Consider the following 17,407-nt stretch of genomic DNA (forward strand, 5'->3'; position numbering starts at 1 on the left):
CATATCACCACCGAGAGCAATGCTATAGTGTTGTAACATTTGAAACGTCTCTGTGCAGAATTATGCTAAGGAAAGGAACATTATCCTTAATTTGATTTACTCTTCCATCAGGCTTTGCTACATTTGGTCTACAAGTACAAAAGAAGGTATAAAAATATGAAATCGGTATAGGGAAAATAATATCCCTTAAGAATCATAATTATTAAAGTACAATTGCTTATCATGACAAAAGCAATTCAAGTACAGAATGAAAGAAATTCATTAGAAAACAAGAAAGGGTTACATAAAATTCATAAAATTAACCATTGGTTTCCTGTACCCCAAACTAGGCTGAGTAGAGGACTAAACCCCGATACATAGGAAAGGCTGTGATACCAAAGCAATGGACTAAAATATTAAAGGGTTGTCTTGTTTCTGATGGCCAGATTCCATCCTGTGAGTGTCACATTAGACGCTAATGACATACGATTTCTCACTGACAGATTAACAGCAGCTTTGTCCATTGCAGCAAATTGATCCTACATGACACTGACAAGGGCAGCCTGCACTTAATGACCTCCATTGCTGAAGGATGGGAATGAAAAATGGCTGAAAGTACAAATAAATCTTGAAAGTTTCCTGAAACAGGTGTGCTGAGAAGGATTCATTTGAGAGATCACAAATGGAAGCCAATGCCTAGCAGTGGCTCCTTCTTGCCAGTTCTAACCAAAATCTGGCTCCTTGTATCCTGTACCAAGAGTTGCTTTAATTCAATAAAAGGAGCGAAGAGAATACTCTTATTATGGAAGCAGTATGCTAGGTGTCTTAGCTGGGGTGTCTGTTGCTCTGATAAAATGACATGAACAAAAGCAACAAGGGGAGAAAGGGTTCATTTCATCTCAGAGTTAAGCTCCATCTGCCAGGAAAGTCAGGGCAAGAACTCAACACGACAGGAACCTGGAGGCAGGAACTGAAGAATAGGCCATGGATGAGAATTGCTTTCTGGGTTTACCCTGATGGCTTGCTTACACTACTTTCGTATAGTACCCAGGAATACCAGCACAGAGATGGGACTGCCTGAAGTGACCTGTTCCTTCTCATAATCAAAAAAAAAAAAAATCAAAAATTGTACCACAGATTTAACTCTCCGTCAAACTGGTGGAAACAGTCTTCAGTTGATGCTCCTTTTCCAAAATGACTCTAGCTTGTATCAACTTGGCATAAAGCTAGGAAACACACTAATGCTATCTATGTCACTTGTCATTGTTTAAATGCCCATATAATTTCCCCTTGATTGAAGAAAGACAAACAGCATGTTAATTATTGCTTTTTTTCCTTCCCAGAGACTAGAAACACATCTAAGATACTTGACCTCAAGAGCAATGCAAACATTCATGAAAAGTCTTCTAAGAACTATCCATATAGAAAGATACTTTTAATCTTGAAGAGTGTTTTGAGAACACAAAGATATGGTTAGATTGCTGTGTACTCAAATGTTTTCCAGACCCACTCATTTATTTGCAACCATCAGGGACCATTTTGATAGAAGTTTGTAAAAGAGAACCCTTCTAAACAGCACCCAACTAAAGATAATGCTTCTAAAGGGCATCGAAGATTTTAACATGAAATCAGAAACACTGAATCTGATAGAAAAGAATGCAGGGATTCCACCTTGTCTCACTGTCTCTTGTTTTGTGCTTTTTGGCTGCTGTCTTTTTGGAGGAGGAACAAGAAAGGAAATAGATCTGGGATGAGGTAGGTGGGGAGGAGCTGGGAGGACTGGAGGGAAGGGAAACTATGGTCAGGGTGAGAGAAGAATCTATTTTCAATAAAAAAGAAACAAAGGGGGAAAATACAAGATTGGAAAAAAGTAAAAAAAAAAATAATGATAAGGTGAAAAAACAAAACAAATAAACAAGAAACAAACCAAGTGCATGTGTGGTGGCATAGGAGAATCCTTTTAAAGAGGTACTTTAAACATTCTTGTAAAGTTGTCCTTCCAAAAGGCATATTCTAAAGAAGTCCTCCTAAAGAGCATCTTTCTAAAGAGATCTTGCCAAAGAGGTTCTTTAAAAATCCTTCTAGAGTATTTCTAAAGCGGTCCTTCTAAAGACCATTCATCTAAAGAGGTCTTCTCAAAATGTCCTTCAACCTCATAGCTTCCTTTTATTTTAAGAATAACTTACTGTGACTTCTCTTTTATTTTGTTCCTAATCTATTATCTTGTGAGGTAAATTTTGATTTATAAATGAGAAAATTGAGATGCAAAAGAGTAAATAACTTACAAGGAATCTTTTCAATACTTTCTGATGAAACTTTTACTCCAGCCCCTGCCATCTGCCTTCTCAAACATTTGGAAAGCAGAAGTAGAGTCATAAATTGTAACTTATAGCATACCCATATGGGTAGTGACAATAGGAAGAAAGACTCATTAACTGTAGTCCTTAAGCCTGGGTAAGGTGTTAAATAATTACTATTCCTTTAATTTTTGAAAACTGAATCCCAAGGCCAAAGGTTCAAAAGGAAACGATCATGTAGTGTTCTTAAATATCTGGGTAATATATACATAGTGACTATATTGTGTTATTATTACAATACAGTTTTCCTCCCTTTTAAATCTATCTTCCTTTTGATTCACGATTTTTTACTTTTCCTCTTTTACCATAACAGTAGTGTTTACAAATAGAGGTAGGATTTCTTGCCACATCAAGTAATGAGAAATAGTCAGCTGTAACTGCAAAAGTCCAAAGTATCTTCATATTTAGTAAGGAGACGAAAATCCAAATTTGGGAATATATATATATATATATATATATATATATATATATATATATAAAGGTTTAGAGACCCATCATACAAAATACAATTAGAATTAGAGCTGTAAGTATATGATATCATGTGTACCTCTGCAAACTAAATAAATAATTATGATTGATGATCATAATTAAATATAAATAAATATTAGCAAGAGAATTAGAAATGAAGAATTTTTGTGTTTTAAATATCTTCCAAAATTCAGTTCCTAACATCAATATTACTTAGCTACAAAATATCACATTAGATATACAATATTATATAAATATGCAATAAAACATTAATAGAAAAAAAACATATCATTTTTTTGTGGTAGAATGACTAGACTCCTATTTGACACCTCCAGGCTAGCTAAATTTTACTTTTTGAAGGTCACACATAAGGCATATAATTAATTTTTAAAATAAAAAGTCAATACAAGAGCTAGAAGGGAGAATCTCAGGCATAGAAGGTACCATAGAAGATATTGACACAACGGTCAAAGAAAGTACAAAGTGTAAAATGTTTCTAACCCAAAACATCCAAGAAATTCAGGAGACAATGAAAAGACCAACCCCAAAAATAACAGGAATAAAAGAGAATGAAAAATCCTAGTTCCTAGGGCCATAAAACATCTTCAACAAAATCATAAAAGAAAGCTTGTCTAACCTAAAGAAAGAAATGGTTATAAATGTACAAGAAACCTATAGAACATAAAATAGATTAGGCCAGAAAAAAAAAATCCTCCTGTCACATTATAGCCAAAACACCAAATGCACAGAACAAAGAAAGAATATTAAAAGCTGTAAGGAAAAAAGACCAAATAACATACAAAGACAGACCTATCAGAATTACATCAGACTTATCAATGGAGAATCTAAAAGCCATATGATCCTGGACATATATCATGCAGACCCAAAGAGAACACAGATGCCAGTCCAGGCTACTATACCCAGCAAATCTCTCAATCACCATAGATGGAGAAACTAAGACATTCCATGACAAAACCAAATGTAAACAATATTTTCTACTTATCCAGCCCTACAGAGGATACTAGAAGGACAATTCCAACACAAGAAGGGTAACTACAGCCAAGAAAATACAAGAAATTAATAATCTCACAATGAACCCAAAGGAAGAGAACCACAAACACATAATATCACCTCCAACAACAAAAATAGTGGGAACTAACAATCACTGGTTTTTAATATCTTTCAACAGCAATGGACTCAATTCCCCAACAAAAGACATAGGATAACAGACTGGATACCTAAACAGGATGCAATATTTTGCTGCATACAAGAAACACAGCACAGTGATAAATACAGACACTACCTCAAAGTAAAAGACTGGAAAAAGTTTTCCAAGCAAGGGGTCCCAAGAAACAAGTTGGAATAGCCATCCTAATATCCAGTAAAATAGAATTTCAATCAAAAGTTATCAAAGGAGAAGGGATAGGACACTTGAAGCAATCCAAGTAAAATCATGGACAAGTCTGTCTACTCTCTTCATATCTATTCAGTATAGTACTCAAAGATCTAGCTAGAGCAATTAAACAAGAATAGGAAATCAAGGAAATACAAATTGGAAAGGAAGAAGTCAAGGTAACAGTATATGCAGATGATATGATAATATACATTAATGACCCCCAAAATTCTAATGGAGAACTCCTACATCTGATAGACAAGTTCAGTAAAGTGGCTGGATATAAAATTGCCTCAAACAAATCAATAGACTTTCTTTATACAATGATAAATGGGCAGAGAAAGAAACTAGGCAAAGAACAGCCTTCACATAGTAACAAATAATATAAAATGCCTTGCTGTAACTCTATCTAAGCAAGTGAAAGATATGTATGACAAGGACCTCAAGTCCAAAGAAATTGAAGAAGACCTCGGGAGATGAAAATATCTCTCACGCTCACGAATTGGTAAGATTAACATAGTAAAAATGGCCATCTTGCCAAAAGCAATCTATAGATTCAATGCAATCCCAATCAAAATGACAACTCAATTCTTCAGAGACATGGAAAGAATTCTCAGCTTCATGTGGAAAAACAAAAACCCAGGATAGCAAAAACAATTCTCAATAATAAAAGCATTTCTGGGCTAAATCACCATCCCTTACCTCAAGCTGTACTACAGGGCAATAGTGACAAAAACAGCACAGTATTGGTTCAGAGACAGACAGATGGATCAATAGAATAGAATTGAAGACTCAGAAGTAAACCACACACCTATGGACATGATCTTTTACAAAGAAGCCAAGACTATATAGAAGAAAAAAGAAAGCACCTTTAATAAATGGTGTCATATGTCTGCATGTAGAAGAATTCAAATTGATCCATATATATCACCTTGTATAAAGTTCAAGTCCAAGTGGATCAAGGACCTCAACATAAAACCAGATACACTGAATCTAATAGAAGAGAAAATGGGAAATAGCTTCAAATGTATTGGCAACAGAGAAAATTTCTTGAACAGAACACCAATGGCTTAGGCTTTAAGATCAACAACTGACAAATTGGACCTCATGAAACAGAAAATCTTCTTTTTAAGACAAAGGATATTGTTAATAGGACAAAATGTAACCTACAAATTGGGAAAAGATCTTCACAAACCCTATATCCTATAGAGGGCTAATATCTAAAATGTACAAAGAATTCAAGGAATTAGACTCCAGAAAACCCAATTTTAAAAATGGGGTACAGAGCTAAACAGAGAATTTTCAACAGAGAAATCTCGAATGGCCTAGAAGCACCTAAAGAAATCTCCAGCATCCTTATTCATCATGGAAATGCAAATTAAAACAGCCATGAGATTCCACTTCACACCAATTAGAATGGTTAAGTTCAAAAACTCAAATGACAGCATGTGCTGGCAAGGATATGGAGAAAAAGGAACACTCCTTCACTGCTGGTGGGATTGCAAACTGGTACAACCACTCTAGAAATCAATGTGGCAGTTCCTTAGAAAACTGGAATTTTTTTCTATCTGAAGACCCAGGTATACCACTCTTGGGCATATACCCAAAAGATATTCCACCATACCACAAGGACACATGCTCCACTATGCTCATAGCAGACTCATTTGTAATAGCCAGAAGCTGGAAACAACCCAGATGTCCTTCATCTGAAGAATGGATACAAAAAATGTGGTTCACTTACACAATGGTACACTATTAAGCTATTAAAAACCAAGATACCATGAACTTTGCAGGTAAATGGATAGACATAGAAAATATCATCCCAAGTGAGATAACTCAGACCCAAAATGACATGCATGGTATGTACTCACTGATAAATAGACATTAGCTAAAAAGTTCAGAATGCCCATGATACAGCTCACAGACCTTAACAAGAAGGAAGGCCCAAGTGAGGATACTTCAATCTCACTTAGAAGGGAGAGCAAAATAATCATGGGAGGCAGAGGGATAGAGGGACCTGGGTGGAAGAGGGGACTGGGAGGAGGAATGGGGGAAGGATCAGGTATGGGGGTGTGAGACGGGAGAATGAATGGAAATATGCAGCAGTGTGGGGTGGGTGTGGGGGAAACTCTAGAAAGTCCCAGAAACCTGGGATATGAGAGGCTCCCAGAACTCAAGGTGATGACATTAGCCAAAATGCCCAACAGTGGGGAGATGTAACCTGAGGAGAATACATCCAGTAGATAGATGTGGACTCCAGTTGAGGCATGAGGCTACCCACCCATCTTCAAAATTTTTGACCCAGAATTGTTCCTGTCTAAGGCAAATGCAAGGACAAATATGGAGCACAGATTGAAGGAAAAGCTATCTAGTGACTGGCCCAACATGGGATCCATCCCATGTGCAAGCACTACACCCTGACACTATTACTGATACTATGTTGTGCTAGCAGACAGGAGTCTAGCTTGGCTATCCTCTGAGAGGCTCTACCAGCAGCTGGCTGAGACAGATGCAGAAACTTACAGCTAACCTTTGGACTGAGATTGGAGATCCTGATGGAAGAGTTAGGGGAAGGACTGAAGGAGCTGAAGGGAATTGCAACCCCATAGGAAGAACAACATTAGCAACTAACCAGGACCCCTCAGAGCTCCCAGAGATTAAGCAACCAACCAAAGAGCATACATGGGCTGGTCCATGGCCCCAGCTACATATGTAGCAGAGGACTGCCTTGTCTGGACTTAGTGGGAGTCCTGTAGATTCTTGATGCCCCAGGGAAGGGGGGTGCTAGTGGGGGTTAGGTGGGTGTGGGTATGTATAGAACACTTTGTCAGAGGCAAAGGGAAGGGGGGTGGATGGGGTGAAGAACTCAGGGAGGAGGGAGCAGGAGGGGGGAATATTTGGAATGTAAATAAATAAAATAATTTAATAAAAAAGTAAATAAAAAGTCAATACCTTTTTCTTATCACAAAGAGAGAAATTGAGTGACAGCAATCTGTCATATCCATTGAAGTAAGCCTCTTTCTCTTTTAAGAAAATAAGTTGTGTTCTTTGATATTCTTTGGCTAAACGCAGGTTTTCTTCCAGTAAATCGTCTTGACGTTGCTAGAAGAAAAAAAATGTATTAATATATATGTGCACTTGTGTATTTAAACAAGACACATATAAATTAAAATCATGCAAATTTGTTTGACTGTTTATATTTTAAAGTACTCAAAAATATTCGAACACATAATCTATAAATAAACAAAATAATGAAAAAGTGTGCTTTGACATCAACATGCTCCTTGGTTATACTTATTTTGGATGCAGAGATTTGACTTGCTTTATTTATTTGTATGTTTTTGGACAGTGATGTGTGACTTCTCTGAGTGCACCTACCTTTGTCTGACACTTTTATGGACTTCTCTCTGTCAACCTAGTTACCAAGTTGTCCTAGGAGACTCCACCCTGTACCCCTGCAGCATCCTCCCTGTTCCCCACACGGGTTCCTTTCACATGTTCCTGTGCTCAAATGGGCAGAGAACACTTCTGTCTATAGGACTGGGGTGTTGACACTCAGAAACAGAGAAGAGGATTGGGAATAGCTCAGTTTGTAAAGTGTTTGCCATGCAAACGGGAGGACTGTCCTATCTTAAAACCCAAGCTTTGTGGTAAACAGTTATAATCTCAGCATTGAGGAGGCAGAGACAGGAGGATCTCAGGGCCTGCAGGTTAGACTAATGAGTGGGAAGCCCTTGACCCAGCAAGAGATCCCATCTCATGAAACATATCGATGGCTCCACAGGAACCACAGCTGTGCTTGTGCTCTGACCTCTGCTCATGCACTATGACATAGGTATTTGCACACACACACACACACACACACACACACACATCACCCATACACACCACTAAATAAGTAAAATGTAATAAGATTATTAAAAAAAGTTTGCTCTTAGATGCTTCAGAAACTATAATTTCTTAACAGACTTTAATATTTTCAAACATGTTAATCTAATCATTCCTTTGGTGTGAATCTATTCTGAATTAACAACACTTGATCTAATATATAATTCACCTGGCTGAAAATGTTTTGAGACCCATAAAGAGATTAACCATGGTGATTAAACTACCAGATATAAAAATAACTAGTGTAAAGTAATTAAAGCATTCCTGTGTGAAAGGCACTCTCTCATCAAACCTTTGGTTTTGCTGTTAGAAATCATACATGGTATGAGAATCTGAACAGGAAAATGTAATTCAGCAGAAAATTGCCTGTACAAATATTTCTGTATTTATATACCTGAAGATTTATTAAGGCCAGCAGACATATTTCTCATGGAGTCCTGATCTCCCTATTGATCAGGAGTGATAAACACTGTCATGGGTGTACTTCAGGAAGCCAAAATGATGAACTGAGATTCATCTCACGTGCCCTTGTAATCCTGGTGTGATTATTCAAAATATTGGGATATTGCATCTTGTAAACCTACCTATGTTTACATAGAATTATATTTCCTTAGGAGGACAAAGTTTGTGAATATTTTCATTTGGTGGAGTCTCTTTTTAAATGATAGCTGTCATGCATTTTGATACCTGAACATTCCTTAGGATCTCTCAGTTTGTTGGATTGAAAACCTGATAAGTGTACTACTGCTGTCAGGATAAGGTCACTTGGAGCCTTTTGTTTGTTTATTTGCTAGTCTGAATCACTGACTATGAGTTTTGTGTATGTGTGCATTCAGTTACATGCATGAGACTGCATGTTTGTGTAGACCAGAACATCCTTGGGTATGAAACTCTGTGGTTCACATTGGCTTATAACATTAATTCATTCATTCATTTATTTTCTCATTCAGTTATTTATTCAAGACATTTTATTTAGTTACTTAGACTTGATAGTATATCATAAGAATTTTGTGATATTGTGGGAAACTTTTTATTAACAAATTACATAAATACATAATTAGACTGCTGTATTCTAGGTGTTTTGTACTTTTGATTTACATATATATTAAATTTATTCAAAATAGTATATTTCAATACTATACTTGTTATTTATTTGGTTCTCATTATTAAGAATGGCTGAAATGATTAACATTGGGAGTTAGTCCTGATAAAGAGGAGATTCATGAATGTCTGCTAATCACTTTTGTAATTTAACAAGTAAACATTTAGCATAATATGATATCTAAAATCATTTGTTAATATTTGATGATTAGGAGATATGACAGTTTCTTCTCCTAGAATTATATTTGGAAATTAAATATCAATGAGGAACAGAGTAGAAGCTACTTTGTAAGTTTCATGAGTGCTGCGATGAGAAACTTGTTCAGACAAAAGCTGTTTCTTAGAATAGCTGATGTAACTAGGTATGTGATGAATAGATGAATGGAAAAATGAAAGAATCCATAGGTAAAGTATCAGTGGATTGCTAGCCAGATGGGTGGGTGAATGAATTGGTGGATGAATGGGTACATGAATAAATAGACAGATGAAGGAACAAATGAGTGGAAGGATGAGCCAATGAATGGTTAGGTGGATGAATGTATAGTAGACAAATGAAGAATTAACATAATACTACTTAGACATGGCCTATATTTTCCATGTTAGAGCCACATATTTTATTTGTCACCTCCCGCGTGATAGCCTTTGTGATACTATAGGCTACTACAATGGTAAAGATTCACTTATAGTATTTTCTGCTCTATATGAATGAATAAACTATTCAGTACAACAGGCTACTGCACAATAAGGTTTTACCTTCAGACTTTTTCAGGGATATGTGTATTGCCTGGCTCTAGCTGCTATTATTTAGAGCTTTGGGTTTTTCAAAACTGTTTGAAGTTGTGTATAGCTTTTGTTGTCAGAGGGAATTACATGCTAGGCCTGCAGTACTCAAAATATTTCCATAGAAAAACACTTTCTTCCTTCACTCCTGTAAAATCCTGTGAAATCCTGTAAAATGAAGACAAATCAAGACTCCAAATTATCTGAACAGTCTTGTTCTGTTTTTTTATTGAGTTTTCCTTACTCTTTAAACTGTGGATTTGATATTGAATTTTGTCTTTATTTTCAGTTTAATTTTCTCACTATTTCTTCTTTTCACTCCTTTCCAATAGGGTAAGTGGGTATAGGGCATGACACTAGAACTGTGTACCTTCTGGACCAAACTATGAGCGGCATTTCACTTCTCCTGGTGATAGTTATACACAAAGCTGGAGTAAGCTGAACATAAGCGTTGATTCATGAATTCAACACACAGTAAATAAGTAAGAGTCCAGCAATTACTTCAATTAGAAAAGATCCTACCTAGCATGCTCAATTTTTATTCTAACTGGATATATGATACAATAAGAAAATAAGAATTCAGATAGGATGAAGGAAACCTAGTGTAGCATCTAACACTCTAGTGCCTACTAGAAAGTTGACTTATCCTAACAAGGCTGTATTTCCTGAATTTTCCCTCTGAGCACCTGTCTGAGATGTTACTTATTCTCACTTTACAGAAAAGGGAAGTCAAAACAATGAAACATTAGGTAGGAAAATTCACAGTTTTGGAAAATGGCCACAATAATATTTTCAGTAAAACATACTTTAAAAAAAAAAAAAAACCTTTCATTCCATATACAGGTCAAGTCTATTTGTTCCTTTCATAGTTGCATAATATATTTGTGGTTTATCCAGCCAGTCAAATATTGCAGAAATAATGCTGTGACTTTTCAACTAGTTCACAGATAACATATGACTTCTGTCTGACATTTTCTTTCAGGACATTTGGCTTTGCAGTGACTACCATTTTGTAAGAAATCTACATCACATCATCTAGATGCCAGTGGTTCAATGAAGAGTCCTGACATCAACTGTCAGTGAATATCTAAAGATGGATCCAGAGCCCAGTGTCTAAATTTCTAGACACTATCTAGCTGATGGTCTAGAATTAAGATACAGATACAATCCATTCCTCTTACATCCTGTCCAATTTTGTGTCATAGAGACATAAAATGGCCTCATTACACAATGAAGTTTTGGGTATTGTTATGATCAGAATAACCAGTGCATCAATATGGCCACATTACACAATGAAGTTTTGGGTATTGTTATGACCAGAACAACCAGTGCATCAATATCTTGTGCACTACAAAGCTTTTAAGTGAAGTACCTGACCTTTGATCAGGACAAACTGGCAGTAGACCACATACCAACAAGTGCAATGTACCACCATATGAGCCAGCACCCTTCCAAATGTTGTAGCATTGTCTTCACAAAACCTAATGGCATCCGACAATGAAGACAAATCACTAAGCTCCCTTCTGCTCAGTCCACATTTGCCCTGTAATCTGCTACACAGGAGGTTTGTTCCCACAGGTAAAGTTGGCTACTGAGAGAAAGAAAACTTTGGCCCCCAAGAAGTCGCACTTCACTATAATTCACTATGAGCTTGTTGGGTATATATAATCCATTGTCTTCTGATATTTTATCTATAACATTATATAGCCTCTCCTTTGATTAGGAATGACATATTCACTGGAAAGTCCTAGATCATGTGCTTTCCAATCAGAAGACTGTACAATTTGAGATTATGGTTGAATACAGCAGTGAAATTATACCATAGAGGCCAATAAAAGTTGAGCCAGCAACAATCCCCTTGGAAAAAGCCTCAATTCCCAAAAAATGTACTTTAGAGGTGGACTAGACATTAAGGAGATGATAAAAGAAACATGTGACTCAAACTAGAAAATGGGTATGGTTAAAACATTTGCATTGTAAGCATACATGTAGAAAACCTACGAGTTTGCCTTAAATGATGTTATAAAATAAACCATGTTATCATGTGCCATCCATGTCCTCGGTGACACTTAATATAGGTACTCAGATCTGGATCTCTGGGCAGAGGACCCAGGTTCTATCAGTATGTACTCTAACAGAGTTGTCATATCCTGGCCCACTTCTAATTCAGAATCTCCTGTCCCGATGTAATTATTAATTATCTGCTGCTGTCTCTTCTGATCTTTTCTGATGATGTATCTGTCATTTGATTCTTGGTTATTAAGTTTGCTTGCGACTGCTCCTTACTTCCTCCAGGCACTCAAATGGAAGCAACTCTGCTATGTGCACATAGACCACACCATTCCAATTTTAATGCCACCTCCTCTCAGAAAACACCAGAACATTGAAGTTGTATTGCTAGTATTTGTTGACAAAGTTTATTCTCTCATGCTTACTAGCTTTTCTCTTATCTATTTGTTCATTCATCTGCTTGTTCTACAAACCTTTACTAAGTTGATTCTATGGTCCCAGGTCTGTGGCTAATCTAGGGATTAAAAAAAGATTATGGTATGATAGCACTCACGAGGGATTCCAGGCTAGGATGAGAAGGGCAGAAGAACAAACTAGTGTAGGTGATGTATAGTGGACCTAGGATCAAAGTCCCTCTGCCACATGTACTGGCATACACTTAAGCAAATCTGAGAATCAAGGGGAATGTCTTCTTGGCCTCTACGGGTTTTTAAGGTATTGCTATATAACTTGTGAATTAGATTCACATAGATAAGTTAGGTTTTCTGCAGTCCGTTGGCTTTAAGGTAGTGCTAATGGCACAAGCACAGCCTCTCCCCCACCCCACCCCATCCGACTTTATCCTACCCCACTGATGGACAGTGTTGTAACTCAGGCTCAGTTTCAAGTACAGAACTTTTAAGAGTTGTGGCCCCACAGAAGCCAAGGCACTACATACTCTGATCTAGTTTTGGTATGGACAGTTTCCTTAGGCCCATGTGTTGGAGACTTGGTCTTCAGCTGGTAGAGGTAGTTGAGACCTGGGTAGAGGAAGCAGGTCATGGGGACATGGGTTTGCTAGATGTGCAGTGTCCCAGACATTTGTTGCTGTTTTCTGGCTGATATGAGGCAAGCACCTTTCCTCTTCCATGCATTGCCACCGTGGTGTTCTGCCTCACTGCAATCCAGAAACAATAGGAATGGACTAAATATGGATTGGAACTTCTGAATCAGGGAGTCAAAAATAGTCTTTCCTTCTTTAAGCTATTTCTCTTTTGGGGACTGTCAGAGCAATAGAAAAGTGGCTAAACACCATCAATTATGAACCATCTAATCTGCATCTGTATAGTTCTCCAAACTTCTTGGCAGTAAGTCAGTGATTTGCATACAGGAAAACTTTATGTAAATGGGGTTGGTGGGGTTAGAAGTGCATAAGTGTGCATTTTGGTGCATATGTTCATAAGTGGAGATGAAGAACAATTTCACGTATGTTTCTTTGTTTTTTTTTTTTTTTGAGACAGGGTTTCTCTGTATAGCCCTGGCTATCCTGCAACTCACTCTGTAGACCAGGCTGGCCTCGAACTCAGAAATCCGCCTGCCTCTGCCTCCCAAGTGCTGGGATTAAAGGCGTGCGCCACCACCGCCCAGCTTCACGTAAGTTTCTTAGAGGCACCATCTACCTCCTTTGGTTTATAGTTCTCCTCTGGCCTGGGGCTCATCATATAAGGTAGGCTAGGTGACCAGCAAGCCTCAAGGGATCTGCCTGTCTCCTCTTCTTTAGAACTGGGATTACAGTAACACTACCTTTTAAAAATGTGGGTTCTGGGGATTGAATTCAAGCCTTTTTGCTTGTTAGGCAAGCCTTTTAACGACTGAGTCATCACCTCAGCTTTTAGTGACATTTTGATGTCATTGAAGTAAACAATGACTAAGACTGATTTCATAAGATGTGCAGATATAGGCTTCTGAGTAAATGAGTTTGAGGACTGGGCATCCACCTCGCTATGAATACTCACCTCAGAAGTGCTCTTTTTGATCAACATGCATTAGGCTACAGCCATAGCACTCTGGATATGCTCAACCTCGTCAGTGCACATGCGCAATGAACACAAATGTTCAAAATATATGCCAATTCTCCAGCAGTACAGTGGAGATGGACTGTATAGACTTTATTAGATGCATCACCTACTGTGTGCACAGAGGCATTATTGCATAGCTGCCCCCTTAAAATCTATATGCCAATTACTACAGAAAGCAAGAATTCTCCCCAGTGTTCCAGAGGAGCAAGCCTGTAAGAGTGATATGTGTCGATACCCTAAAGCCTCAGAGGAGTAAATAACTGTTTTAACTCTCCCAGGGCCAACTTCCTTGTCTGTGCTGCCATGGTAACCAGTCTCTTGTCCAACTTGAGTTCGGCGATAATTAGTCTTAAAAGAACATTCTTGATTTGTAAGTGAACAAATCAGCCCTCTGCATCAAGGTTGTTGTATGCCTCAAAGTCTGCACATGATGGTTCTTTGACAAAATGCTCTATATTGATTTATTAATTTAAAAAGTACAACAAACACCTAGTGGGTAAGTGATATATTCAGAGCCTGGTAGAGACACTGCTGGGTGAAGCTTGTATTAAGAGCTGACCAGGAGAGCTCTCCCTGCCAGCCTTCAAGGTCAGGGTGTCTGTAAGTATGCTACTACAGCACTCAAAAGGAACGCCTCATCCTAGCTCCCCAACTAGGTTATGTTGTAGATAATTTCCTGTTTGATTTATTAAACATTTCTAAGGATCATTATCACAATACATCTTGGAACTGATATGTGACTTGGAATTTGTGACTGTTTCACACTAATTATATCTGTTCCTTGATTTTACAATTCTTTCCATTGTATGTGTCTGACCAGGGATTACAAATACCACATGGAAAAATACAGAGTTTCAGAGTAGGAGATTTCCATCAGATAAGGACTTTGAGCCGTTCACAGAGATGATATCATTAGAATAGGCTATCTGTTAAAGGCAGAATATATAGTCATTCAGAGTAATTCTATGATAGACCAGTTCTGGGCAAATATTGAGGAAAGGGTCAGCTTTTAAATGGATTTCCAAATATAGTTCACATATAGGACTCTGCACATGTTCTCAACAGGGAACCTCAGTCCAGAAATAGAGACATTTAATAAGTACTCAAGAGCATCAATTAACATGGGTATGTGTATAAAAAGAAAGGAACGTTTTCCTCTATAGGAACATTTATTACGAGAGTGTCTCTTATACTATGTGTTTGTTGTGAGACAGTCTCAGGTATCCCAGGCTGGCTTTGAACTCACCGTGGAGTGAAGGATGGAGGGCAGCTTTTGATTCCCACCTCCCAAGTGCTGGGATTACAGTTGTGGAGTATCATGGCTAGTTCTGCATAGTGCTGTGGATTCAACTTGGGCTTTCCTGCACGATAGAGATAAGATCTAGCAGCTGAACCATGCACCCAGTTTAAATTAGATATTATATTTCTACTTGATCAAATTTTCTTTTATACTAGATATTCCTTCAGAGCAGGGGGTTTTAGCCTTCCTAAAGTTGCAATCCTTTAATATATAGCTCCTCATATTGTGGCAACCCACAGCCAAAAAATTGTTTCATTGCTATTCTAAAACTGTATTTACTATGTTAGGAATCATAATTTAAATATTTGTGTTTTCAGATGGTTGTAGGTGACCCTTGGGAAAGGCTTATTGGACCCCCAAACAGGTTCTACAAGGTGGTGACCCACAGGTTGAGAACCATATGCTTAGGTATTCCAACTAGCTGATTACAGAAGCAAATAGAGAACAAATATGAACAGCAAGAGGGAAAGAGTATAACCTAAGCATATTCCCAATGAAATACTCCAAATTAAAGTACATGACTTAAATTGTATATAAAGGGTGTGACATCTCAGAAATAATTCTGAAATCATAGCTGATCATGGCAATATTAATTTAGCTAAGGTATTTGTTATTGCTAACTAAACTTTGAATTTTAACCCAAGTATTTTTGTTCTTAAGGATATTTTCCTGTGCTGTGATTTAAAATTATGAAAGAGACACATGGGCATCATTTCCCTGTAAAGTATGCTCATGCATTATTTCAACTTAATTGTACCTCAATTTGTTTATATATTAAAAATATTTTTTAAGTGTGTCAATCTTTAGTGAAGAGCCCAACAGACATTTCTTTTTCCAGAGAATGTCCTGCTTAGGATAGTTTAAGATTTAGAAGGGTTTCCTGTTTACGCACATTTTAATGATGTACATTTCTACTTCACTGGTGGCAAAGACTGATCAGTCATGGAAAGGTCACTTAACACTAAATAGACCCTTTCTTTATGTAATTACAAAGAATAATATCTTTGTGCTGGTGGCGCTGCACACCGAGTGGGTGATGCAGAGAATTAATGTGCTGCCTTGTTGGCCCATGGGATGCACATTCTGATACAATAACCACAACTTATTCTAATTATGCTGCTTTAAAAGGTCATCAGCAGAAAAGAGTTAAGGAATTATAACTAACTCTGTCATAGAGGAACAGTGCAACACATAAATGCACTGTAAGAGCAGACCTCATACCTTCATTACAAACTAGAGAGGAGTTAATATAAAAGGAGAAAGAGTAAGGATATGGATATGTGTGTGCAGAAACTGCTGACAAAATTTAAAGATGCAATTTCGTTTTGTGCCATGTGTCATTGATGAGGTTTGATAACCTGACCTCTTGGTATGCTGGGGGAAAAGGCTTAATCTTGAACTTTTTCATTGTCATATCTATGTTCATATTATTATAGATTAAAAATAAATTTCCCCCGGGCGATGGTGGCGCACGCCTTTAATCCCAGCACTTGGGAGGCAGAGGCAGGTGGATTTCTGAGTTCGAGGCCAGCCTGGTCTACAGAGTGAGTTCCAGGACAGCCAGGGCTACAGAGAAACCCTGTCTCGAAAAACCAAAAAAAAAAAAAAAAAAAAAAAAAAAATTTCCTTTCTTAGAAAATAACACATGCCAATTAGAAGTCACACATAACCACAAAGTGGTGCATCACAGAGCCACTGTCATTTCTGCCTTCAGGTTAGCTTTTTACACAATGTAGTCCCTTCAGGAGTAAGAATTAGCAACAGCAAACAACAACAACAAAACCCCAATCTTCTTACATTTATGGTGTGGAAACGGAGGACAAGAGGATCCATTTCTTGTCTTAGATCATATATAAAGAACATCAAATCCATTTGAGTGTCTGGTATAGTTTGCAACCAGCCCTCTTTCCTGGCCTCAGTCTGTTCCCAGTCTCAGATCTGAATCCCAGCTGTCCTGAGTCTAAACTGATGGTTTGAATGCTCTTACTTCTGAATACCCTCAAACATTGAAGAAAGAACTTGAAGAAGATCTCAGAAGATGGAAAGATCTCCCATGCTCATGGATTGGCAGGAT

At 37.5% G+C, this 17,407-nt stretch overlaps 1 protein-coding gene across 3 annotated transcripts in view; it reads right to left on the reverse strand.

Moving 5' to 3' along the window:
* Ccdc178 (coiled-coil domain containing 178) overlaps nt 1-17,407 on the reverse strand; it is a 345,640-nt gene that overhangs the window by 107,759 nt on the left and 220,474 nt on the right. For all 3 annotated transcript variants that reach the window (XM_031365073.1, XM_031365074.1, XM_031365072.1), the window contains one exon: nt 7,150-7,299. In XM_031365073.1, coding sequence (XP_031220933.1) covers nt 7,150-7,299 — 150 coding nt within the window. The remainder of the gene's footprint in view (nt 1-7,149; nt 7,300-17,407) is intronic.

Source organism: Mastomys coucha, unplaced genomic scaffold (assembly GCF_008632895.1).
Source record: "Mastomys coucha isolate ucsf_1 unplaced genomic scaffold, UCSF_Mcou_1 pScaffold13, whole genome shotgun sequence".
Classification (NCBI taxonomy): Eukaryota; Metazoa; Chordata; class Mammalia; order Rodentia; family Muridae; genus Mastomys; species Mastomys coucha.